The sequence below is a fragment of the Apodemus sylvaticus genome, chromosome 11 (assembly GCF_947179515.1).
Source record: "Apodemus sylvaticus chromosome 11, mApoSyl1.1, whole genome shotgun sequence".
Classification (NCBI taxonomy): Eukaryota; Metazoa; Chordata; class Mammalia; order Rodentia; family Muridae; genus Apodemus; species Apodemus sylvaticus.
This window is the reverse complement of record NC_067482.1, coordinates 78,419,983-78,443,940: the sequence shown is the minus strand read 5'-3', so window position 1 is coordinate 78,443,940 and position 23,958 is coordinate 78,419,983. Positions and strand designations below refer to the sequence as shown.

Here is a 23,958-nt window from a genome sequence, read left to right as displayed (position 1 = left end):
CGTAGTAAAGAAATTTATTTATGCATATGTTCCATTCCCTATAACTATATGCTGAATATATGTAAGTTCATAATTATACATGTAATTGTTATACAAATTATCACATATATAAATTGTTATTGTTAATATATAAGTATACATACAGAACTAAACATATAAAAACATATGTATATAATTGTTTTATGTATATAAAATCTCCTAAGGCAAGGATTAAATCTTTTTTAGCATATGGTAACCATTTAGAAGGAACAGGTGTTGAATGGATTAGTGGCTGTAAAGTGTCAAGAACTATTCTAGGTAGTGGGAAAACAGATGAATTGTGTTTTTATACTTAACATTTTTACTTTACATATATATATGGGCCTTCTGCCTGCTTGTATCTGTGTACTAAATAAATCCCTGGTGCCTTTGGAGGCCAGAGGACGGCATAGCCTCCCAGGTGCTGGGAACACATGTCCTCTGGAAGCAGCCAGCTCGTCCGTCAGCATCACGCCATCTCTCCAGCCCTCAGGATGAGCTTCTTGACACCCCATCTTCAAAGAAACTTGGTCTTGTATGGGGAAAGTCACAAAAAAGATGGTAACAGGCTGGGGATAGGCTTTGGTGGTAGAGTGCTTGTCCAGCCTGCCTGTCCATTTGAGCCCGAGTATCACAAGGGGATAAGGGCCATGCACTAATGGTAACCGTGCAGACCAGGGAAGTGTGCAGAAGAGACATGCTGGGCTCCCCAGACAGCTCAGCTCTGAGCCCCCACCTTGCCCCTCACAGCTTCAGACATTAGCAGTCACTGCACTCTCCTGAACCTCCTCGTGGGTCACAGTGCGGGGCACACAGCAGGCATGCCAGCTGTCTCACAGCAGAGGTGGGGGCAGGGAAAACTGTAGACAGCAACAGTCAGATTTGGGCCTCTGGAGTTTCTCAGGCAGATAAAGAGATAAGAACTTTACGGGCAGAGGAAGCAGCTTACACAAGCAAACAAAGCTGTGAAGTTAAAGGGCTCAGGACTCCAGTACCAGTACATCAGGAATTCAGGCTAGCAAGAGCTACTTGGTGGGATCCTGTTCCCCACCCCACCCCCACGCATTCCTCCCCAAAAGGGCTAAGTGCTTCCTGCAAAACCTTGGGTTGGATCTGTAGGATCCACAGTGGAAGGGCAAACTCTAAAGAGCTATCCTATAAACCAGGTATGTTGTGCTTTAACCCAGCACTCAGGAGGCAGAAGGTAGATCTCGTGAGTTTGAGGCCAGCCAGGGCTACACAGAGAAACCTTGTCTCAAAAAACAGGGTAGAAAATGAATTGGTTAGGCAGCCCTGGTAACAAGCACATTGGACCTCCTTGTGTATATTTCCTCAGCACAGCCTTGCTAGAGGATACGGCACTGCACAGCTGACCAGCCTGAGCCGGCCAGCAGGAGGCTAAACCCTCTAAACCAGGATTAGCTGGTAAAAGCTGCACTCAGGGTAAAATGGCGGCTGGGGGCCCAGCCTCAGAATGATTGACTTTATTCAAGTTTATTCACAACTAAGTGCTTCACTTTCTTTGAACACAGCCCAAGCAAGCTGCTTTGAACTCCCTATGTGGCTGAGCCTGGCCTTGAACTCCTGATCTTCCTGCCTCTCTACCTCCTAGGAAGTGTTGGGATTATAAAAGTACACAACACCTAACCTGCAGTTTTAAATGGTCAAAATAAAACAAATCCTTCCTCTTTCAGTGACAAACATGCTCACCTGTTGGCAGTGCACAGAAATTGTCCTGTTCTTGTTCACTCTCATTACAATGAAGGCGCTGAGGCAAACTGAAGCAAGTTCTGAGTGTTTCCTAGTGTGCTTTACCAGCTATCAGCTACTTTGGTCTCCTAGCAGCCCTGGAAGAACTGCTTCTTTGTTATCGTTGGTTTTGGTGAGGAAACAGACCCACATCACTCTGACAGAGGTCCTGTAGGGTCTGAGCCAGGCTGGCAGTCTCCTGGGTAAGCATGAACCAGGGCAAGCATGAACCAGGGCACAGTGCTGATAACCCAGAGGAGAGACAGTGCTCAGAGAGAGCAGCAACAGTTAAGGGTGGGGTGGGGTGGGGTACTTCAAGTGAAACACATTCTGTGGGGCAGAGCAAAGAGGCACAAGGCTGGGGGTAAGCTTGTCCCCGTGGACACTGCGGCTGGGGTAAAGTCGTACCGGTCCCACTGCATGGCACAGAAGCTGCTCAGGTTGTCCGGCTGCCTGCCTTTCTCACTGCCTGGATCAAGCCTGCTGATTGTTAAAATAGCGCGTGCCTTATTCTGAGTGACTATGAATTGATATATGTCAAGGCCAGACAGGTAGTTGGCACCTTTAGTGTGTCATTATTACTAATGGTTAGTGTATTTATTTGTTAAGGACATATGACTGGAAAACATCATAAAGGCTGACAAGATTAAAAAAAAAAAAAAAAAAAAGACCTACAAGTGTGGACTTGTGCTCAGGAAATACCAAGTAGGAAGCAAATCCAGCCTGGGAAACTCAGAAATGAGCTACCCTACACAGAGTTGATTTTGGGGGAGGTGGGGGACTGCTAAGAAAAAGAAAGGCCAGGGTAAGACCAAGAGCCATTTACTCATTCCCACAGGGAGTCTGCTTTTGTACCCTCCTGATAATATTCTTAAGCTTACTACAGCCCTCCCCACCAGTCCTGTCACCCACATTACAAGCAAAGAAGGCTAGGCCAGGGTTGCATAAAGCATCGACTGCGTCCTGGAACTGCCACAGACCACCCCGCTAGGCCTCCAGCTTCTACTTTCTAGTGATCACATTTCTCTGCAGCTGTGTTCATTTGGACCATGGGGTCTCCCTTACCTTCACACGGTAGTCTGCCAGAGGTGGTGATGCAGGGCCCGGGCTGTGGCTTGTTCGTGGCCCAGACCTTCTAGCAGTAGCTGGGCTAGCTCTCGGCGTGCTCACAGGCAAATCTATATTAACTTTAGTAAAGCCCAGGGGAGTTTGGGGTGTGGCCCCAGTCGCTGTGGAAGGTCACTCTAAGCATGGGTAGATCCTTAGCTTATGATGACGGTCTTTCAGCCTCCCCTTGGTCTGCCGGTGGGGAGGCTGACCTTTGGAAATTTGCTCAGGACTTGGCAGCTCAGGAGCCAAAGCACACACCCTAGGTAGGTGTGAAGGCCATCACCCTTTCTGCACCGTGATCCCCACAGCTCTGTCTCGGGCGTGGAGGAGACAGGAGGGGCAGGAAAGGCACCTGCCTGCTTTGCTGTTCTGCCATAGGACAGTGAGAGAGAGAAATGCAGTGCCGGGGTGTCCAGGGCCAGAACTAAGAAAGCCTTAGGAAGGACTCAGGGCAGCTCCATCCAGTCCTTGACTCAAGGCCAGATCTGTACTTTAACACAAGTATGACTGGTGGCAAATTCTGTAATGGTCACAAAGCCACATACATCTATAACACTTGAACATTCTACATCAGCCTATTTGCTGAGTCGCATCAAGTGGCCAACCCTCTATTTTACAGTCCACAGAGCCCAGCAAGTCACCCAAGAGCTCATGTAAATGCATGGCTTGTTTTTAAAAGAATCTAACCAGAAGGCTCTGCCTTTAAACCAGAGCAGCAATGTAATCACTATTAACGTGGAGCTAAGTAAAGTTGTGCATTGTCCTTCTGGTCTGTTTCTCTCTTTATCACTGATTGTTACTTTTTTTCCTATTTGGAGATGAAAGACTATTTCTATTCATTTTGAGATTTCTCAAGGAGTGCTGTAAGCTTGCCAGTCCCTCTGGCGACTCCCACTAATCCTCTGTGGGGCTGGGGGATAGCTCAGCTAGTAAAGTGCTTGCCTTGAAAACATGACCTGATCTCGAGCCCCAGAACAAACCCATGCTTAAAAAAAAACTAACGCCAAACAAGTGATGTGCACTTGTAATCCCAGAACTGAGGAAGACAGGTGACCCCAGGGGCCTGCAGGCTAGCCAGCCTGGCCTACTTAGTGAACCCCAGGTCAGTGAAAGAACTCCTCAAAAAATAAGGTGGTAGCTGGAGAGGTGGCTCAGAAGCTAAAACATGGCTGCTCTTCCAGAGGACACAAGGTCAATTCCCAGCACCCACGTGGCAACACACATGCTTGTGCCTTTAGTTCCAGGGTTCCTGACATCATCAGACATACACGCAGGCAAAACACCAGTGAACATTAAAAAAAAGGATTGCCGGGCAGTGGTGGCACACGCCTGTAATCCCAGCACTCTGGGAGGCAGAGGCAGGTGGATTTCTGAGTTTGAGGCCAGCCTGGTCTACAGAGTGAGTTCCAGGACAGCCAGGGCTATACAGAGAAACCCTGTCTAAAAAAAAAATAAATAAAAAAAAATAAAAAACAACAAAAAAAATTGCTTCTATAGAACAGCACTGGAGCACTTGACCTCCATGTGAGCTCATCTGCAGACATTAGCGAATACACACACACATACACACACACACCACAGACTTTTCAACTCCTGTCCTGTTTGCTCCTCGCCACTCCTACCTCTACCTCAGAGAAAGGCTGGGAAGTCTCAGAACTAACAATGTCTTCAAAGACACATCTTTTCTTCATTCGTTCACAACTAGCAAACAGCAAAGCAAGCTAGATAACACGGGGGAGCAGACCTCAAGCAGCTACTTAGAGCACCCACCCACCTCGAAATAATTTTTCCCTGCCATGTCTCTCCATAGGAGATGACTGCCTTGAGTCCCCTCCCAAGCCCTTGCCTCACACCTTCCTGGACCACCCTACCTACTACGGACGCCTGCTGTCACTGACCCACCACTTTTGCTGTCTTTCCTCTTGTATTTCTCATTATCCAGAAGCCATATCCAAATCTGCTTCTTAACTCTCTCTCCAATTAAGTCCAAAGGCTATTTTGTTCATTACAGACCCTGAAGCATACTTGGTTCACAGCAGTGAAAAGATGGGATAAGTGTTGGTTGAGTTAATGAGTCCTGGAACTTAAGTCTTTTGGTGGGAACATGTACCCAGTGGTCTGCCAGGCACACTGGAACAGGTGCAGTGGAGAAGAAACAAGGTCTCTCTGGAAGCACTCACTGCCCCTTCCAGGCAGTGGGTACAGACTGCTGATTCCAGGTCCCAAAGACACAGCTGAAAAACTGGACTCCGGAGAAGGCAGAGGTATCGTACTAACATTTTTAATATAGTCTGATCAGGTCAATTCACAACACAAGGTCAACCTGGGCTTGCTCAAGTGTAACAGTCAAGGTACACAAGGTCTACCTGAGGTTCTCCCACCTTCCTGGCTCCCAATACCACCGAACCCTCTTCCTGATCAGACTGGAATTTTTTTTTAAAATTTTGCATAAAACTATTTCTTCCATAGACTTCAAACGACTAGCCAAGTTAATTATGGTACACCTAAACAGAGTTTAATACTAACCCTAATGTGTGACTGCGGTTTACAAAGAGCTCTGTGTCACCTGGGGTAGCTTTCAGTAGCAATTCACTACAACTGGTCCTAAAAATAACAATAAGAATTAGAGAATCAAAACCCAACAGCAAATTGAATGGTTAAAATCAAGTAAGAACTGGAATTTGGGGTAGAGGTGTCCTCAGTAGACGAGCTTGTCCTGGTGGTGAACTGTCAGCTTCAAGCAGCTCAGGAAGACCAGGGCCAGCCTGAGAGGACACTCATCGCATGGTCCATGGGATGCTGTAGGTTTCTGGCTTCCTTAAAAATAGTTGGCCATAAGAGGGTAGAGACCCTACTTAGCTTCTTTTGAGGACAGAGAAGAGGGGAGGAATGGAAGAAGTGGGAGGGAACAAAACTACCTCGCAAGGCCCAAGAGTCCTTGGAGTTGGGTTTGGATCACCAAGAACTGAGCATCAGAAATTCTGGCTTCAGACCATTAGACTGGTGCTGCCTCGAAGGCCTATGTAGTGCTTTCTGACCTTGTCCCATACTGGGTCTCTCAGGTATTTCTACAGAGATATCAGTTGAGAGTCTATTTCTAAGACCACAGCGGGGTGGGGTAATGGAGGGAGGGAGAGGAGGGAAGGGCAGGGATGGGGGTTAAAAATGAATAAAACTCTCTCAGCTACAGAACCCAAAGGCATCACTTCCCCCGCATTCCCAGCAGTGCTTGGCAGTCCCCAGCAGTTGCTCTGTGGGGACACAGCATGTATCACTTCCCTTCAGGCCCCATGGGTTGCTGGTCCACCTCAGGATCCACTAAAGACGATGCAAACGCTGACTGAACAATCTGAAATCCAAAGGACTCAAGAAGAGACATGTTCTGCTGGGGAGAGAAAGGTGAACCAAGGGCGGGGCCCAGGTCCCCCAAGGGACCCCCAAGGGACCGAACATGCACCTTCTGGATGTGTTTGTTCAAGTAGGACTTCGAACGGAAGAAGCTCCCACATTCAGGGCATGGGTACTTCTTCTCCCCGTCAGACTCCATTTTGTTTTTAGGGACTGCCATGTCGCAGGAGAAGGAGCCGTTGGCACTCTGTTTCTCTGGCGTCTTCAGGTCACTGGCGTCTGAGAGGTCACCATAGGAATCAGAGCTCTCAATCAGATCCTGATGTGAGCATTTCTGGCCTTCTATGAAAAAACAAAACAGGGAAGAGATGAGGCCAGGCATCAGAGCTGTCCCCTCCTGGAGGGGCCTCGAGAGGTCAGCTCACAGGCCCTGGAGGGCCAACCCTGGCCAGTCACTAGCCTGGCGGAACCCACAGAGGTTTGGGTGGTCTGATTAGGAGTGTGGAATGCCTGTGGGGCAAGATGATAGTGCCCTGGAGCCACCAGCCTCCCTCACTATAAACTCTTCATGAGGATGTGTGCAGATTTCACCATCACCTCAGCCTGCTTCAAGGGAGGGAGGCTAGGAAGGGATTCCCCCCTACTCCCACCCAGAACGACCCAGAGAGCCCCAATTCTTAGGTGCTTGCAGAGGTGCCTCGGGGAGTAAAATTGTTCTGATTATGATGAGCAGGTGTCAGTGCCTTGTCCCTGTGCTACACCGGCAGCTACCTTCACACAGCAGGCAGAACTAGAACCATGAGTTCCTCTACTCAGCTAGATCCTTACTGATGGCTCACACAGCAACCAACACTTACACAAGGCCTCCCTTTCCACTTCTGCAAAGACCTTTCCAGGGCCATACAGCCAAAGGACACAGATGAAAAACGACTCTGAACATCTTTGTCAGCTGGGTAGCCCATCTAGACCAAGACATGGCCTTACTGCCCTACCTTGCCTGGTCCACACTGGGGTCTACTACCAACTACCAGCTTCCTGCCTGGGTCCAGAGAACCATGCCAAGATGGGAGGTCTGCGATGGGAGCATGGAGCATGCCATCTCTACCATCTGCCATGCCCCTGGCAAAAAGGCAACAACATGACACCCCAAACAACATGAACCAACAGGTTAACAGTGAGCCTGGAGACGCCTGTCACACCAACTCCAAATCAGAGGCAGGCAGGTAGCCATTTATCTGCCATGCATCTCACAAACCAGCCACTTACGGCAACAACCACCAGTATCATAGAAAAGCCAGCCACTGGCTCCCACCCACCCACAAGATCAACCAAGGAGAAAGCCTTCAGCACCAGGTCCACACCGCCCCACAGGGCAATAGGCAGTTTCTAGGGCAGAGTAACTTGTCATGCAGTGCTCCTCTTCCTGCCCCAGGACAACCCTGTAGGGCTCCAGTCAGTGGGGCTAGCCAAGAGGAAGGAAGAAGGCTGAGGAAGAGGAGGCAGGCTGGATCAGCAGTGCCCCAAAGCCTCACTCACTGCCCTGGAGTGAGACACCCGTGGCAAACTTTGTCCTAGAGTGCACTGCGATTCTTGCCTCCCCACCACCCGGCCCAGCGCCCCCACAACACAGTCTGCGCAGAGAAGCAAAGTGCAGAGCAAGGGGTCGCTTGCCTTTGTTGCCATAGGTCCTGGCGCAGTGGAACGCTGCTCCCCCATTCAGGATGGGTTCCTGGTGCCTGGAGACCTGGGGAAGGGGAACACCGTGGTGGGTTTTAACATGGACCTTTAAGTAGGAGGCAGAGGAGAAACCTAAACAAGACAAAAGGAGATGAGACCCCACAGCCAGCCAGAGATAGCTCTCTGCTCCCCATGCCTTTTCTCCGGCAGCTCTGGCTAGCATGCCCTGGTCAGCTGCACCTGGAAGGAGTCCTCGCCTTGGCTCAAAAGCATCTGCAATCATCACATGAGGCCATGAGGTTCAGGACGGAGCGCTCCACAGTCCACGAGTCAGCTTCTCTGTAAAGGCTACACTGAAGGGCCCAGGCCAGCCACCGGCTCGCTTGGTGCCGCAGTACCAGGAAGTTTGAGTAGATGTCCCATAGGCCCATGTCAGCTGCAGAGAGCATGGCTAGAACGTGGTCAGCAGAAGCCTGCTTTTATAATGTGAAGGGACGCCAGATGGAGACAAGTGAAGTCCCCAAGGACTGCTTCCAGGGGTCCCCTTTCTTCTAGCTGTTGGAGCATGCTCTATTTTAACCTTTCCACCTTCAGAATAATGATTTAAGAGATCCACCTTTTGAAGAATGGAGGCAGCTGTGACATCATGGTCATCCCTTATCTGTGGTGGTCTTTTCAGTTTGGTTTTGGAAAATGCGTCAAGTGCACCCAGAATGATTTCTCGCCATCTTGAAGTAGGCTCCACTTTACACCTCAAGCTTTGGTCAGTTCATAAGTATCTCAAGCTGGAAGAGCAGACGGTGGGCCAATCTCCACAGATGTCTATTACAAGGCCTTTGGAGGATGACAGCCACAAAACCAGGCAATAAAATGACTTGTTTCACAAGAAAGAGGTATGCCACTGAATCCCACCACAGTCAAGTATCAGAAAGTGCCTTCGGCAGGAACCAAAGCGTTTTAATATAAGGCTCAGTTGGGGTTGTCAGTGCCCTGTGTGTTCCTTTAATCCACTCTAGATCTGTCCAGCACATTCCGCGGGCACTTGCACTTCCATTTAAGTTTGTTTTATTGCATGTATTTACTTACTGGGGGGGGGGGGGTAGGTGGTGGCAGTCACACGACAGTTTGTCAGAGCTGGTTCTCTCCTACCATGGGACTCCCCAGCATTAAGCTCAGGTCTTCAGCCTCGGTGGCGAGTGCCTTTACCGCACAGAACCGTTCTGTTCGCCCCTTGTTCCCTTTTAAAATTACAGCCATAGAGTGCCCTGCTAAAGGTTCAGAGGTGGAAATGCATCGTGTGATTTCTGCACAACATTTTTTAACTGTGCGAACTGCAGGGTGGTGCATCCCAGGCTCAGGAAGCAGAGGCAGCTGGGTCTCTCTGGTCTAACAGAGTGAGTCCCAGGACAGTCAGGATTACACAGAGAAAACCTGTCTCAACAAACAAGCAAACAAAAAACTGTGAGTTGCTATAGTAGTCATACATTTCACTCATTTTCTGGTTGTTGTTTCTGTTTTTGTTTTTAATAACGGCCTCCGTGGCCCAGACTTCTGAGACTGTGGTGCCTCCCACAGCAGCTCCCAGAGCAGAAATTCTTGAATACTGCTTCAAGTGTAACAAAAGGTTCACTCTTTTTTTCTTATTTTCTTTCTCTTTCTCTCTTTTAAGATTTATTTACTCATTATAAATACACTGTAGCTGTCTTCAGACACACAGAAGAAGGCATCAGATGGCATTATGGATGGTTGTGAGTCACCTTGTGATTGCTGAGATTTGAACTCGGGACCTCTGGAAGAGCAGTCAGTGCTCTTAACCTCTGAGCCATCTCTTCCAGCCCCTTCTTTTCCTTTTTTTTTTTTTTTTTTTTAGTTTTTCCAGACAGCGTTTCTCTGGGTATCCTTGGCACGCCTGGACCTCGCTCACTCTGTAGACCAGCCTGACCGGGAACTTGGAGATCACCTGTCTCTTCTTGCACCACCACTGCCCTCCTCAAAGATTCACTTTTAAATGCTGATGGCGACCTAGATCCCAACATGTTACTCTGTGTAGTCTGGAGAGTTCCCCAAACTTGCTACCCACTGTAAAGTATTATTATACCCATTTTGCCAATGAACAGAGAAAAGGCTTAATGTGGTAAAGGAATTTTTATGCATGTGACATGTATGGTCACCCACCGGCAGAACCTGGCCTCACTCCAGGAACCCTAGAAATACATGCTCTCAGAACTTGGCCCTTAACTACTGGGCTCTGGACCAGGTCTGTGCCTTGACTTGGGGACAGAAAGAAACAGTCTGGGACAGCTGTGGACAGCCTGCCCGCTTTTCTGGGTTCTAACTCACAGCAGTGTAAGGTTTCCTTGTCCTTTCCATCGCTTTCTCAGATCTGACAGACATTGCTAATTTGAATGGCAAGACCCTTCTCGTCTGCATCTCTTCTCCCAGCAGCTACTGACTTTACAGCTTGTTTTCCTATGTGATGGCTGCTCTCGATTGTCAGCCTGGGTACCTCTGGAATTAACTGAAACCCAAGCAGCTGGGGACACCTGTGAGAGATTGTTTTTCTTAACTAATTTGAAGTGGGAATAAAATAATTTTAATCTGGGTCTTCTGAGGTGGGAAGATGCAAATTTTAATCTGGGCCACACCCTTGGCTAGCGGCCTGTATAGCCACAGCAGAAGGAAGCTCTGCCTTCCTGCTCTCGCTCTCCCTCTCCCTGGCAAGCCCATCCGTCCACGGCACTGGAACCCACTTCTTTGGGATTCTGGAGTGGGCTGAAGACCAGCTGAGCACCCAGCCTCGTGGACAACTTGCTGCTCCTGGGCCTCCGGGTGGCAGACATCTGCTGTTGGGCTAGCGGACCTCGGCCGTAAAGCATTCTAATCGATCAGTCCCTTCTCATGGATCTACGTTCTCACATTCTATCAGTTCTGTTCCTCTGGAGAAGTGGACTAATATGCCCTGACATTTTTCTTTCGAGCTCTAATAAAATTGCCCTTGAGCCTCAAAACAAACAACAAAGAAGTCCTCTGGACTTGTATGATGTTTATTATCACCACTACTGTGTGATAATAAATGTGTTAGAGTGGGGCTGCTAGCCCCCCCCCCCCCCCAGTACAGCAGGTGGTGGTAGTGGTCCAGGGGCAAACTGGGATCAGGACAGTGTTTCCTTTCTACTGAAGCTACTTTAGAGATCGATGCGGATCAGGTGCTAGCTTTCTAGCCTGCCTGGAAAGCTGTCTCTCATTGTACTTAAGTGTTTGGCTTGGGGCCAGACACTGGAGACCAGCCATTCCTAAGAAGCAGGTTGCAGTCAGGAGTGGTAGGCTAGGCTAAGGGGAAGGGGAGGAGGCTCCTAGCCCTTTAAACACAAGCCAGCCGGTACAGTGCTGCTACTTCACAAGGGAACTAACTCTCCTTTGGTTTCCATCCCTTTGGGCCTCTTCTGACGCAGTATGAAGCCCCGCTCGCACATGCCAGGGCAGGTCCACTACGATCAAAATGAATGGGGGGGAAAGCACCAGGAATTACTGTATTCACTCTGTGTAGGGAGAGAGAGTTATCCACCTCCGGAGTACAGCACATACACAAGAAAAACACCCTGCACATTGCTAAAAATCATTCTAAGGAAAACGCAGCCGGATCCTCCTGACTGTTTTGAATTGTACTATCTATAGCAAACTCACTTGGCAAGGGGAAAGAACGGAGCCACAGCTGCCACTTAAAGCCCACAGCTTAAGCACAGCAGCTCGGCAAGCCAAGTGTTGGGACGACACAGACGCTGAGTTTCTGAGCAGAACGCATCTTCAAGGCCAGATGTAGTTAGCTGAAATTGGGGTCACCCACCCTCTCTCTGGCCAAGAGTTGGCCAAAGAGGCAGCTTGATGTGGGTGGGGCCTCCGTTCTGTGACAACAGGAGCTGGCCAAAGCACTGTGCCCACATCAGCAGGGCCCGTCCCCTCTCCAAAGTCACTTCTTCAGTTATACCTTCCTGTCCGGTGTTCCCGAGGCTCACATTCTAGTCCTTGTCCATGCAGATTGGGGACTGCTTTCTGTGTCCAAACCCCAAAGGATTAACTTGACCAGGGCATTTAAGCCTCTGCCAATACAGGAGAAAGGCACAGCAGTACCTTGCTGCTGTATATAGTCAGTTATCTGACAGGAAGAAGTTTCCTCCGTCTGGTTTTGGTTGTTGTTTTATGATAGAAGGTTCTGACTGGCCTACTACTTGCTATTTTAGCCCAGTCGAGACTTGAATTCATAAGAATACTGCCTCCACCTTCCGAGTGCCACAGGAGTAGGCAGGTAGACCTGACCCTTTCTGCTCTGTGACAAGGTCGCACCTGCGCAGCCTTGGTTGGCTTGGAATGTGAGCTGTCTCCTTGCTTTAGTCTCCCAAACGCAACCAAGCAAGAGGGAAACTTTTGAGGCCAGCCTGGGCTTTATGTCAAAGCTGTAAGGGCGGCTCAGTGGTCTAAGAGCACTCCTCTGTACAACACCCAGGTTTCATTCCCAGCACCCACATCACGGCTTATGACCACCTCTAACTCCAGTTCTAGGTGATCCAATGACTTCCACGGGTTCCTGCATGCACATGGTCAACATACATGCACTCGTACACACATATATACATAAAATTTAAAAATAAATATTAAAAAGCAACAAAGCATTATTGGGAATGAAAGCGTTCAGAAGACACTTGTAAGACATCTGAGTGTTACCTGAGACCTCTGGGCAGCGCCAGGAACTGAACACAAAGCTAGGGCATCCCAGGCAGTGCTCACCACTGAGTCACAACCCCAGCTCTCAGAACAGTCCTTTATTTAAGCCCGATAGCCTCAGAGGCACAGGGCAAAGCCCCCTCATCCTCTTCCAGAAAAAGTCTTTCTTCCACCCTCTTGCTAGTTTTGTTGGCATCGGTGTGCTGCAGTTGTTATCTGGTATTTCTGCCGAAGAACGAGTCCAGAGGTAGCATCTACTTTTTCCTCTTCCACAAAACCTACGCGTAGTCCTCCTCTCTTCCAAGTGCCCAGCGAGAGCTAGACTTGGAGGAATGGGGGTCTTCCTTCAGTGGGCTGCACTTTACCTGGTCACCTGGCTTGTGGCTGTGGTTCAAGGTTCAAGTCCTCTTTGCAGATCATGAGGAACTGTATTGTGATGGGCTGGCTTCCCTGCTGCCTTCACTCCCCTGGGCTTCCTCTCAGCCCGGCGTCTGCGGCCCCCTGTCAGTTCCTTCTTGCCCTTTTCCATCATCTGGGCAGGACTGTCTGGTTTGGAGTTTATTTTTCTTTCTTTTGGCTTTCTGATTTTATCATTAACATCCTTCACCACCTTTAGCAGCTTTCAGCTCTGTCTGTGCACCGGGTCAGTTCAGGAACCAGTAACTTTATAGGAAACGTGACAAAGTCCTGCTGATGGTGCATTGTAGAAAGTTCAGTGTTACTTGGGAGTACACTCTGGAAGCCAGGTTAGGATGAAGCAAGGTTAAGAAGCCAGCTTTCTAAGACTGGAGCGTCCCCAGTCAAAGCTGGCCCACACAACACCCCACCCCCATGCCCACCCCGTTTGCTCCTAGAGGGAAACTTGAAGCCGCTGAAGCCGCAGAGCCTCTGTGCTCGCACTCACAGCAGGTTTCCTAGTGGAATAAGCGTCAGTGATCAGAGCTTATCAAGGCAAACCTGCGGTGGGCGTGTGTAGCCTCCGAACAGCACCTGGTTCCAAGACTCCAATAAAACCATCCACCCAGCAAGAGCACATCCATCAAGAACTTTGGGACCCGCGGAGACAGCGCCCTGTTCAAACCACACTATCACCGAGCATCACCGAACCATTTTACCACTTCACAACGTAAGGGGAGGCGTCCTAAAGGTACAACTCTGGATCCAGAGAACTCTCAGCCACTTCTGCTTAGGGTCCTCACAGAAACCCCACAAGAGGGAAAGGGGAGGGTCTAAGAAGAAGAAGCAAAAGGAGAGCCCAAAGTTACCTAGAAAGCCGCTGGAACTAAACCGCGAGTCTCCCTCCTGACTCCTCATTCGATGCTCAACCAGTCATAGACCAGATTTACAAAGACACTGACAAGAGTGCTCCAGGAGAACGAGCCTCGTGCCCAGCTGGTCAGAGCACGCATAGGAGGCCTCACACCACAGCCGCCCCAGCCTCTCCGCACAGACACTGTGCTTGCAAACAAACTCTCAGAACTGCCGACAGCTGGCTCAAGCCAGCAGACCCTCAGACATGCGGGAGTCCACCTGACACGAAACTGCAGCCAAGGCTAGACTGCTAGGCCAGCCTCAGCCTCAGGCACACTGCCCTGCCCAGCAAACTCAGAACTCTTGTCCACTTTTGCCTTTCCTCAAGGCCACAATCTGCTTGGAATCTCTTTTAAACATTTATACTTAGAAAGTTTTTGTCTCTTGTTCATCTCCAGGGCCAGCCTCTTTGCCAGTGAGTGGGCTAGCAGGATCCTTCTATTGCCCATTCAGGCTAATGACTCCCAGCCAAGGCCTTTAAAGTTTATTTGTGAATTCTTGCATCCTGCCACTTGAGCAGGTGAATCTGACCCCCAAGCTTGGGAATCCCGTGAGTCTTTCCTTCTGTTCCCATCATTAAGTCTCTTGGAAAGGAAGAGGTTTCAAACAACTAGCTGAGTGATGTGGTCAAAGCCTGGGTGAGGAGGGCATTTCTCGTTCGGTAGAGAGGGTGGGCTCCCCACAAGATCAGGCCCACTCTGAAGTGAGGAAAGAGTGGGGAAATTACCTCGGTTACAGATACTGCAGAAGTTGCTGGGCCCCTCGCTGTGCTTCTTCAGGTGGTCTGCCATGTACGCTGCCCGCAGGTACTTCCCACATACCTGGCAGGGCACCTTGTCTTCGTGACAGGCCAAGTGGGAGCGCAGGCGGTCTCGAGTCGCAAAGGAGGCGTTGCAGGTCTGAGTGCAGAAAGGAGACCAGCGTGAGGAACAAGAGGTCCTGCAGCTGCCAAGCACGCCAGTCAGCCCGTGCAATCAGTCCCTTTGAAGACTGGACAGCGCAGCCTGGCTCCACTCACCGCACCCAGTGGCTGCCCTTCCTTCCCACAGTGCCTTCTCATGGTTTATCTGATTTGGAATTATTGGTTCTTTACCACAGGCAAGCTCAAAGCATTGCCAGCCAAGGCCTATGTGCTTGTACTGAGTGAAAAGTTAAGTATTTATTCATTTTTTCCCCCAGCCCCTTGGTTTTTGAGACCTGGTCTCATGCAACCCAGTCATGCTAACCTGACTCTTACACAGCAGAACCTGATGTTGAACTGAGCTCCTTCTGCAGTGCGGGATTACAGGTGCTCACCACCACCACTATTCACTCTTAACTAGAAAGCACTGACCTTAGTTAGGAGCACTGGCCAGAAGTGAGTCACAGCACAGAAGCCAGGCTTCCTGTTCTCCACCCCAAGCTTCCCCTTACGGCCTCATCCAAAGAATCCAATGTATCCATTTCATTCAAATATGACATTCATGTTGGCTACAGGGAAATGGGAAAGGCAGGACAAAGTACAAAGAGAACACTTCCTAATATTCTTGTAATGCAAATAAAAAAGCAGCTTATAAAATAAATGAATGTCGGTCAGTTCTGCTAAGGTGAGACTGAGAAAGCGGACTGCAGGCATCAGAGCCATCTGCGGTGTGACTGTGGGGAAGTGGTGGGAAGGACGAGGACGGCGCCTGCCTACAGCACTGAACAGGCTCTGAGCACAGCCTGACAGAGGTGTGTGTGTGTGTGTGTGTGTAGTTCATCCACAGAGCAGCCCTAGGAATGTGCCGCCATCTAAAAGCACAACCCAGCACAACTCACGGCCAAGTCCTGCAGCTACGACCTACACTGAGGACGAGGGTCCAGCCCCCTACTCTCCAACAGCCCTCCTCTGCTGGGGTGTGCAAAGGCTGGGGTGCCTTGGGGACCACAGAATGTCACAAAGGCCCAGAAAAAAGGCCGGCCCGGTGGATTTCAAGCTATGTTTGGTTCCACAGGGATACCTCAGGGGCTCACGTCACACTGGACTTATTTCTCGTCTCCGTGCATGCTCTCTGCTTTAGGACTGTGAGGGGAAGTGGCTCTCACATCTGAGGGTGAAGAGGGTTAACTGGCTAGGATGGAGCTGCCTCCAGTTCCTGGTTAGAAGTGGATCTTGATAACCTGAAATCTCAAGGTGATAGTGTCTGAACACCATCACCACACACACACCTTACTGTATGGGCAAAGCCCAAAGTCGAGTGCTGTGACGGTAGATGCCGCCGCAGTTGGCCTCAACCCCAGATAGTTGCAGCACCAGCTCCCCGGTGCCCTGCAGCCACAGGTGAACAGTACTAACTTAAAACAGACAACTCGTCCCAGTGAAACTCTGCTTGTATGCTTCCTGTTTAACCTTGTGACAAAGGAAGCTTAACTTTGGGAAATGAACTTGCCTGAGACATGGGACTCAGGTACGAGAGAAAGGAGCACTCTAACACCTGGACCAGTCTTCAAGCAGTTCTCCCAGCTGAACAGAGGTTGCCCTACGAGGATGCAGAAGGACCTAGCTGAGAACAGGTCTCTAATTACGCCCTCAGCATTTCTGAAGTCAGCACAGGCACATTCTATGAAAGGAGTCGCCCCTGACCCTATGAGCTTGGTACCCAGTCCTCTCCTGGGCAACCCAGAAAGCATCAGGAGAACCAAACTCAGGCATATCATCATGACAGTGAGAGGCCACGGTGACAGGGAATTCAGTCTTCCAACCAGCCTGCGATCTGTAAACCACAGAAAGGTTCTCATACACTTCGGGGACCGTGAGGACTGCGAGGACTGTGAACGTGCTCTTTTGTCCAAGGACAAGAGCTGGCTCAGCCAGAGATTCAAGAACCGCCCTAACCCTGTAGCTATGAGTGGGGGCAGGTAGTTGTTGTTTTGAGACAAGGGCTTACCAGGTAGCCCTGGCTGTCCTATAACTCACTCTGTAGACTAGGCCATCCTTGAACTCAAGATCCACCTGCCACGGCCTCCTGAGTGCTGGCATTAGAGGTAGGCACCACCTCAACTACCAAGAAAGTTTCAAGTCTCAGAACAGAACTCTAAAGAACTGACAAGGACCAGGTGAAAAGAATTAGTATTCTTCCCCGTTCCAGAGAGAGGAGGCCCAAGGCACGAAAGCTACTTTGCTGCTTTTACCAACCACTTGGGATTGTTCCTGTAAAGGCTTTGCCCTGTCATACTCTGGTACCCAAGATAGTGGACAGCCAGCCCTCCATTATCCCCAACTGGATTAAATGTTTGGGGATTAACTAAGAAAAGTTAAAACCACAGCTGCAGCTGGTGTCCCTACCCGGTCCTCCACTGATTATCTCCTAAGGAGCCCGGAGCAAACATAATTAGGAACACCAGTCTTCTGCTGGGATAAAGAAGCCACAACGGAAATGACCACCTTGTCACCAGGCTAGCCCACAGAAGTTGTTGGCGTTCCTGTCCAGCGAGTCCTGTGGCTGGAGTCCCCAGGGTTTTCTGTGTTTAAAGTCCAAGTCTGGACCAACCAGAACTTTGGACAACACAGAGCACAGGTCACAGGACTCAGGAGAGCTTTGAGGGGCTGAGGAAGACAGGCCTTAAAAAGGACGCCCAGAACCTGAGTCTCAGAACTCCGCATCCTGTAGACAGGGAGTAAACAGAAGGGCCTTGAAAGGAGGCACAGTGTGACTGCCGGTTGGCTTGAGTGCCTACTGTGTGCACAGCCAAGGTTCACAAAGTCTGCTGCTGTTAGGAGGCATGCTAACACTACCTGCTACTGCTCCTCCCACGTCCCCTAAAGCTTCGGTCCTGAGCGGAACCCCAGGAGCACTAGCACGTACGTGCCAAGCCCAGGCGGACTTAGCAGTTCGAAAGCAACAGGGTGCATCTTGTGAAGCTTCCCGCAGCCAGGAAAAAAAAAATCTACAGGCCACACATGAAAGTCCAGCTCCAGTGGCTTCAACTGCCTCGTGCACCTCAGCTCAGCCTTACCTAACCAGCCTCAGGCATGGGGCCACCAGAAGCAATGGGAGATGGCTGAGACACTCCAGTCTCTCAGCTCTGGCTAAATTCCAGGCCCAGTCAATGGCTGGGGTATGTAGACCCGGTGAGGGAGTCTCAGGCCTGAGGCTCCCTGCTCCGTAACTTTTCTATCGTCTGAGTAACTGGCCCCTTTTATCCTCTATGGCTAAAGAGGTCCCTGCACGTTAACCAAGCCTACAGTGTGACAGCCAGCACCTTGCTGGGTCCTCTTTAAAAGGTTCTAGCTACTGTCAGGTCTGTGAAATTGTGTGCTGAAGGCAAAGGTAGGGCAGGAGCTGGCTCATACACCAAGGGACAGCGATGCCAGTTGTCATGACAGACCAAGGACAAAACACACAAAGCCTCAGATGTTAGAATGAAAACTTTTATCACCGATCCTGCTCTCCAGGCGGTCTGCAGGGGCTAAGGGACACACCAGGGGGCCCTGGGAGGGAGTGTCTACCTGGTCAGCCCACAGAGCCCTGGATCACAATACAAAGCTACGGGTTAGTTTAGTTCTGAGCAGACCAGCTTAAAACAAAACAAAACAAAAGAAACAACAATAAAAAAAAAAAAAAAACCACCTCAGCCATGAGAACTCACTAGCCAGAACTGAAAGCAGGCCCTTGTGAGAGTTCAGCTGTGCAGTAGTCGAAGCTGTACTGGACACTTGTCTGGAGGTGGGGTGACTCCCCCAAGTAGGAGGAGGATGACTAGGAACCCCAGTCAGTGTGAAAAGTGAGCCGGGGGAAGGGCACAGCAGCTGGGGCTTGACTCCCTAGAACCCTAACTTCTAGATTCCCCAGACAAGGGTAGCCGCCCTGCTGAGGTAGGGGAGGGGAAACAGAGAGAGCATTCAGAAAGGAGCCTAGGGGTCGGGGAGCCCTCAGAAAGGGGGGCCTTCCTATCACTACTTGAGAGCTTTGAGCTGGCAAGTGTTAGGACATCTTGGGAGGAGCTGGCAGTGGTGGGCAGGAACCATCTTGCTAGCTAGCCTCTGCCAAAAGCAGGGGTCTCCAGCGGGTCCACCATTCGCCTCCACCTCTCTGGGAGGACCCAGGCTAGCCTACAGGCCACTGAGTAAAAGCCCGGCTGCCGTCAGGGGTGGTCCATCCCTGTCTCAGGTATCCTGGTGGGGCTGAGCAGAGGAGTGCAGGGCCGGGATGGGCCGAACTCAGGCTTTCAAGGGCTGGGAAGGACTTTTTTAGAGAGAGGGGAAAGGCGGTATCAGGAACCGAATGGGACGACCTCCACAAAGCAGGCTGGGCAAAGTCCCATGATGGCAGGTCGCTAGGAAGAGGTTCCAGGGGTGGCAGGCCGCTGCTGCTCCCAACCCACACCTGGAAAAAGGGCAGAGAGTGCAGGTTACCCCCCCAGGCCACCGGGCATACCCCCACTGCCCTCTGGGATTCTCCTATCCTGTCTGGGGCTACTCAGCTCACTACCTGGGAGTCAGAATGTGCTCTGTGACAACAGAGACCAGAGATGGAGAGGCGGAAAGCAGCAAGGCAGAGACAGATCCCAGCAGGCCTATCTGGAGTCAGCACCCCTGGGAGAGGCTGCCTGGCAGAGCATCTGTGAACAGTGCTTCCCCTCGTCCTTGAGGCTCTGTGAGGCTGCGGACAGCCACTCCTCCCTATATTCTCCTGAACCCACCCTTGCCAGCAGGTCAGGAGAAGCAGGTCTCCCCTGTCAGAGGCTGTAGGAGAGCTCATGACACGCACGGCCTTGACATCAGTGGAAGGGACTTGCCACAGCAGAAGGGAGATAACCAAGAAGACAGTGGTTGGTGGACTTTGCATCAGAGGCCAAGAAAGAAAACTCATTTTCTAGGTGCCAGCAGAGTCCCTAGACAGAGTTCAAGCAGAGGAGAAAATGTGGTCCAGCCTTCCCTACTGATTCCACACTGAAGAGCAAGTCTTGCCTCACTCTTGCTGTTTGTGTGGGAGATGGGACCGCCCCCGCCCTACCTACGGTCTCTTCTTTTGCTATGCTTTCTCCACTGAAGGAACCCAGGAGTTCCCACTCAGCTCAAGCCAGGGAAGGGTTGTTGGCTGGGCTACCAGAAGCCCGAAACCCCTACGGTTCATACGAATTACTGGGAACCAGCAGCCAGGTCCAGCTAGGTGTCAGATCCACCAGCCCGGGAGCCCACAAATGCCAGGACAGGAGAGCTAAGCAACAGAAGGGAGGAAAAGACTGTGGAGACTAGAAACAAGTGACCAAAAAAGAAAAAAAAAAGTCTCATAGCCCTGGGGAAGCAAAGGAGGCTGGGGCTAGGACAAAGGAGAGCAGAGGAAGGACTGGGGCGACAAGGGGGGCGGGGTGTGCAAGGCAGTGCTCAGGCCAAGGCTGGGAGGCCAGCAGCACTCTTCCACCCGACTGCACCTGCGCCCTGGCCCAGCCCCTACCTGGCACTTGTGAGGCCGCTCAGAAGTGTGCACCTGCTTGACGTGTCCGTTCAAGTGATCCGGCCTGGAAAGACATTAATAGACGGTAAAAACAAGACGTCAAAAAAGATGGGCCAAACTTGGCCAGTCGCCCTCCACTCCCACCACCCCCCCCTTCTAGTGAGAACTCCACCCCAGCAAGACAAAGACAAAGTCACCACCCGGCTCTAGCTCCGGGGGCCCAAGCATCTCAGCCATTTCCCCCCCCTGGGGGGAGGGGAAGCAAATGTTTCCCTGTGATCTAGCTAACCCCACCCCACCCCACCCCCTGCAGAAATTCAATGATTCCTAGGACCTGAGGCAGCAGCTTTGGAATGACACAGGGATGCTTTGCCCAGCCTTTCAGGGAGGGGTGGGTGTGGGACTCATTGTCCAGACCAAAGCCCCTTAGAAGCAAGGCATTGCGTTCCCCTCCCCCCAGCCTCTCCCGCCACCGCAGCCAATGAACGCCACCCGCATGGAATTCAGTCCCCAGAGGCCAGGGAGGGAGCTCTAAGTCCCCAGCTGGACTGGCAGGCCAGATGCCCGCCAGAGCAGGTGGGCAGGGGCTGTCTGACCGGTAAGACTGGTTCCTAGTTGGGGCCTCTCTGGGGTAATTCTGTCCCTAAGCTCTCACATATACAAGATCCTTGGGATTTCAGTTAAAAGCAGACCAACCGGGAGAAAAACAAAAACAAAACCAGCCCTCTGCTCCCAGGCAGGTCCTCAGTTCCCAAGGCTCACGAGAAAAGTTGAAAAGAAGGTCTGTCCCAAGAACAGACGGAGGACCTGTGGGTCCCCTGGATTCCGAAGCCACCAGGTCAGAGCGCATCAGATTCCAGTATTACTATTGCAAAACAGGCCTGCGTAGCCGGCTTTTATGCCTCTCCAGCCTAGGGTCACATGAGGGGCAAAGCTGGAGAACCTACAGCTGCAGGCCAGCCTGCTCCAACGGGAGGGTCTGGGCCTCGGGAGTGGAAGGCGTCCCAGACACACTTGTTCAGTTCCTCCCTCCTAAGCCATTCAGGCGGGGAAAGTCGAGGGAGGAGCCCAGCCTCCCGCCCCCAGAGGGGGCCCCACGCCTGGTGCCGGAAACACAAAGGGAACCAGGGGAGAAGAATGGGGAGGCCCAATGGCTCTGGCCTAAGGAATCTGGCCCCTTCCTACAGGCCCCCAGGAGGGCGACGCTAGCAGGGCACCCTGGTGCTGGAGCCCTTGCCTGAAGCATAGATACAACTCTTGGTCACACCATCTCAAAGCCAGAGATCTTAAAACATTTAAACATAGTATATACTCTATTACGGTCCAGTGACCCTCTACCCCCACAAGATCCACATCCCCAGATCCTGGCAAGACAGAACTAAGATAATACACAGCAGGGAGGTGGGGGGGGAGGGTGCCATCCTCACCTGGAGAAACCTTTCCCACAGCTCTGGCAGATGTACGGTTTGCCCACTGACCCATCATGGGACCTCACATGGTACGACATGCGGTCTTTTCTCTTGAACCGCAGACCACACACCGGGCACGAATACGGCTTCTCCCCAGAGTGGGACAGCTTATGCCGGTTGAGATGGTAGACGTCACGAAAGATCTTGCCACAGATCTCACAAGCCACTTGCTTCCTGGTCCGGCTCCTTTTTCTGGGGCCGTCGGGGTCCTCGGAGATGGGTAAGCCATTCTCACCCAGCCTTGGAGGAGGAAGATCGATATAGCCCAACTGGAGGCTTGTGACGCCGTGCTGGGCCTCATGTTGCCGGAGCCGGTTGGCATCAGTGAACACCTTCCCGCACAGGCCACATGGAAGGATGCCTGCTTCCCTCAAGCCCCCTGGAGATCCAAACATGGAGTCCAGCAGGTTGGCCTTCCTGGGGCGCCCCCGGCCTCGCTTGCCAGTCAGTTGAGGTGCACTGGATGCCACATTGGGGAATGGAGAAGTCAGTAGTTGGGGGGAGAGGGGTCCAGCCACCATGGGCAATCTGTCCACCCCAGGTAACACAGGCAGGGAAGCTTGGCCCGCAATAGCAGCAGCACCTGTGGCCCTGGCAGCCTCCTCCTCGGGCTGCATGCTGCCAGCAATACCGTTACTGTTGGCTGCCATGGCTGCCCCGTTGGTCATGTCCAAAGGGAAGCCCAAGTCAGAAGTCCCAGGAGGGCGAAAGAGCATGATATCAGCCCGGGCAGGGGGCACCAGGATCTGCACGTTGGACTGTTTGATTACTTCCTGGCAGATCTCGATGACCGACCTCATCAGCAGGAACTTGGCGGCCGTCATGAGCTCGGGGAAGCTCTCTAGGCGCACAACGATTCGGGACGTGTAAGCGAAGTCCAGGATGTCTCCAAACACTTTGGAACTGATGGTGTGCATTTCCAGTTCGCGGCTACCTCCAGCCCCGCCGCCTGGAGCCGCCGCCGCGCCTCCCACATCAGCAGGACCACCGTCTGCAGCTCCGCCGTCGCCTAACTGGGCGCTGAACACAGACTCAAAGTACTCGCTGCAGGCAGCCAGTACGGCGCGGTGCGCTGGGAAGCTCTCGTCGCCTACCCGTAGGAGCACGTCGCAAAAGCGCCCACCGTTTTTACGTTGTTGGTTCAGGTTGTGCAGCATCTCCGTACTGTGTCTGCTCACCTGGTAGGTGTAGCAGCCCGACGGACCGCAAGAAGCGTCGTTGACCCGCTCCATGGTCGCTGCCCCTTCCCCCACTCGCCGGGCCGGGCACCCACCAGTCCCTTGTCCCTTCCCTTAGGCAGCGAGACGCCTTGTGCAGCGGACCACTCACACTCCCGGCACGTGCGGCCCAGGGTTCGGTAGTACTCTCAGGTGCGTCCAGCGCACACGCCCCCTGCTTTAATAAAAAAGGGCTAGACCCAGCGGGGCACTGCCCCCCACATAGCCGCCCTTAACCTCCGCGGGACCCGCGTAGCACTCCCTCTCCGCCTGCCCGCCTCCCTCTCTAGGTCTACCTTCCAGGGGGTAAACGAGCGAAGAGGTGCGCCCCTCCTGCAATCGCGGCTGCCACCTCCCCTCCCGCCCGCCAGGCGGCGCCGGCGCGCAGCCAAAAGACGCGCGCGCGCGGGGAGGAGGAGGGGTCCGCCGCGCAAGCGCAAGCGCGCGCTCGGAGGCTTTTCCCGGGCCCACTGGGGGCGCGCGCTGCGTCCCCTGCAAAGCGCGAGCCGGGGTGGGGGCGCCGGAGCAAAGGAAACAAAAGGCGAAGGCGAAGGCGGCGGTCCGCGCGCACTGGGGCGGTGGCGTAGGCCGAGTCTTGGAGCCCGGCGAAGGCGGCGGCCGAAGAGAGCGGGTGGCAGCAGCAGGGTGGGCCCTTTCCCAAGCCTGGCACGAGTGGCGGCGGCGCTGCGGCCCCAGGCTCCGTGCGTTCGGAACGGAGGAAAGATGGCAGCGGCTGCACTTCCTCTTGCACTTTCACCCCTGGGGGGAGGAGAAGGAGGGGGCGATACCAACAACACCCCCCCCAGCTTGCAGAAAGAAAAAAGCAGCGAGCTCGGCGTGGGGGGTCTCGGTGGCCCGGGCCCAGCACGTGCGCATCGGGCTCCCTAGCCTGGGCCGCCTAGCGCAGCAAACTTTCCACTT

The 23,958-nt window shown here is 52.2% G+C and overlaps 1 protein-coding gene across 7 annotated transcripts; it reads right to left on the bottom strand.

The window, feature by feature from the left end:
* Window positions 1-5,142: 5,142 nt before the first annotated feature.
* Patz1 (POZ/BTB and AT hook containing zinc finger 1) lies at window positions 5,143-23,958 on the bottom strand. Of its 7 annotated transcripts, none has more exons than XM_052199667.1 (5): window positions 21,779-23,958; window positions 20,352-20,415; window positions 14,660-14,831; window positions 7,897-8,034; window positions 5,143-6,567 (listed from the first exon to the last, which is right to left on the bottom strand). In XM_052199667.1, exons 1-5 carry the CDS (start codon window positions 23,050-23,052, stop codon window positions 6,149-6,151), a joined length of 2,067 nt encoding a protein of 688 aa, XP_052055627.1. In that variant the 5' UTR covers window positions 23,053-23,958; the 3' UTR covers window positions 5,143-6,148. The 7 variants fall into 7 exon arrangements, with proteins under 7 accessions (XP_052055627.1, XP_052055628.1, XP_052055629.1 ...); XM_052199669.1 differs by having other exon boundaries at window positions 6,437-6,567; window positions 7,897-7,969; XM_052199672.1 differs by lacking the exon at window positions 7,897-8,034 and adding an exon at window positions 19,189-19,280 and having other exon boundaries at window positions 6,469-6,567.

Coding starts and splice junctions, on each gene's coding strand:
- Patz1 (XM_052199667.1), bottom strand. CDS start 23,052: ATGGAGCGGGTCAACGACGCTTCTTGCGGTCCGTCGGGCTGCTACACC. Junction 14,832..20,351: donor AGCGGCCTCACAAGTGCCAG/GTAGGGGCTGGG, acceptor TTCTGCACTCAG/ACCTGCAACGCCTCCTTTGC. Junction 8,035..14,659: donor CTGCAGTATCTGTAACCGAG/GTAATTTCCCCA, acceptor TGTCTTGTTTAG/GTTTCTCCTCTGCCTCCTAC.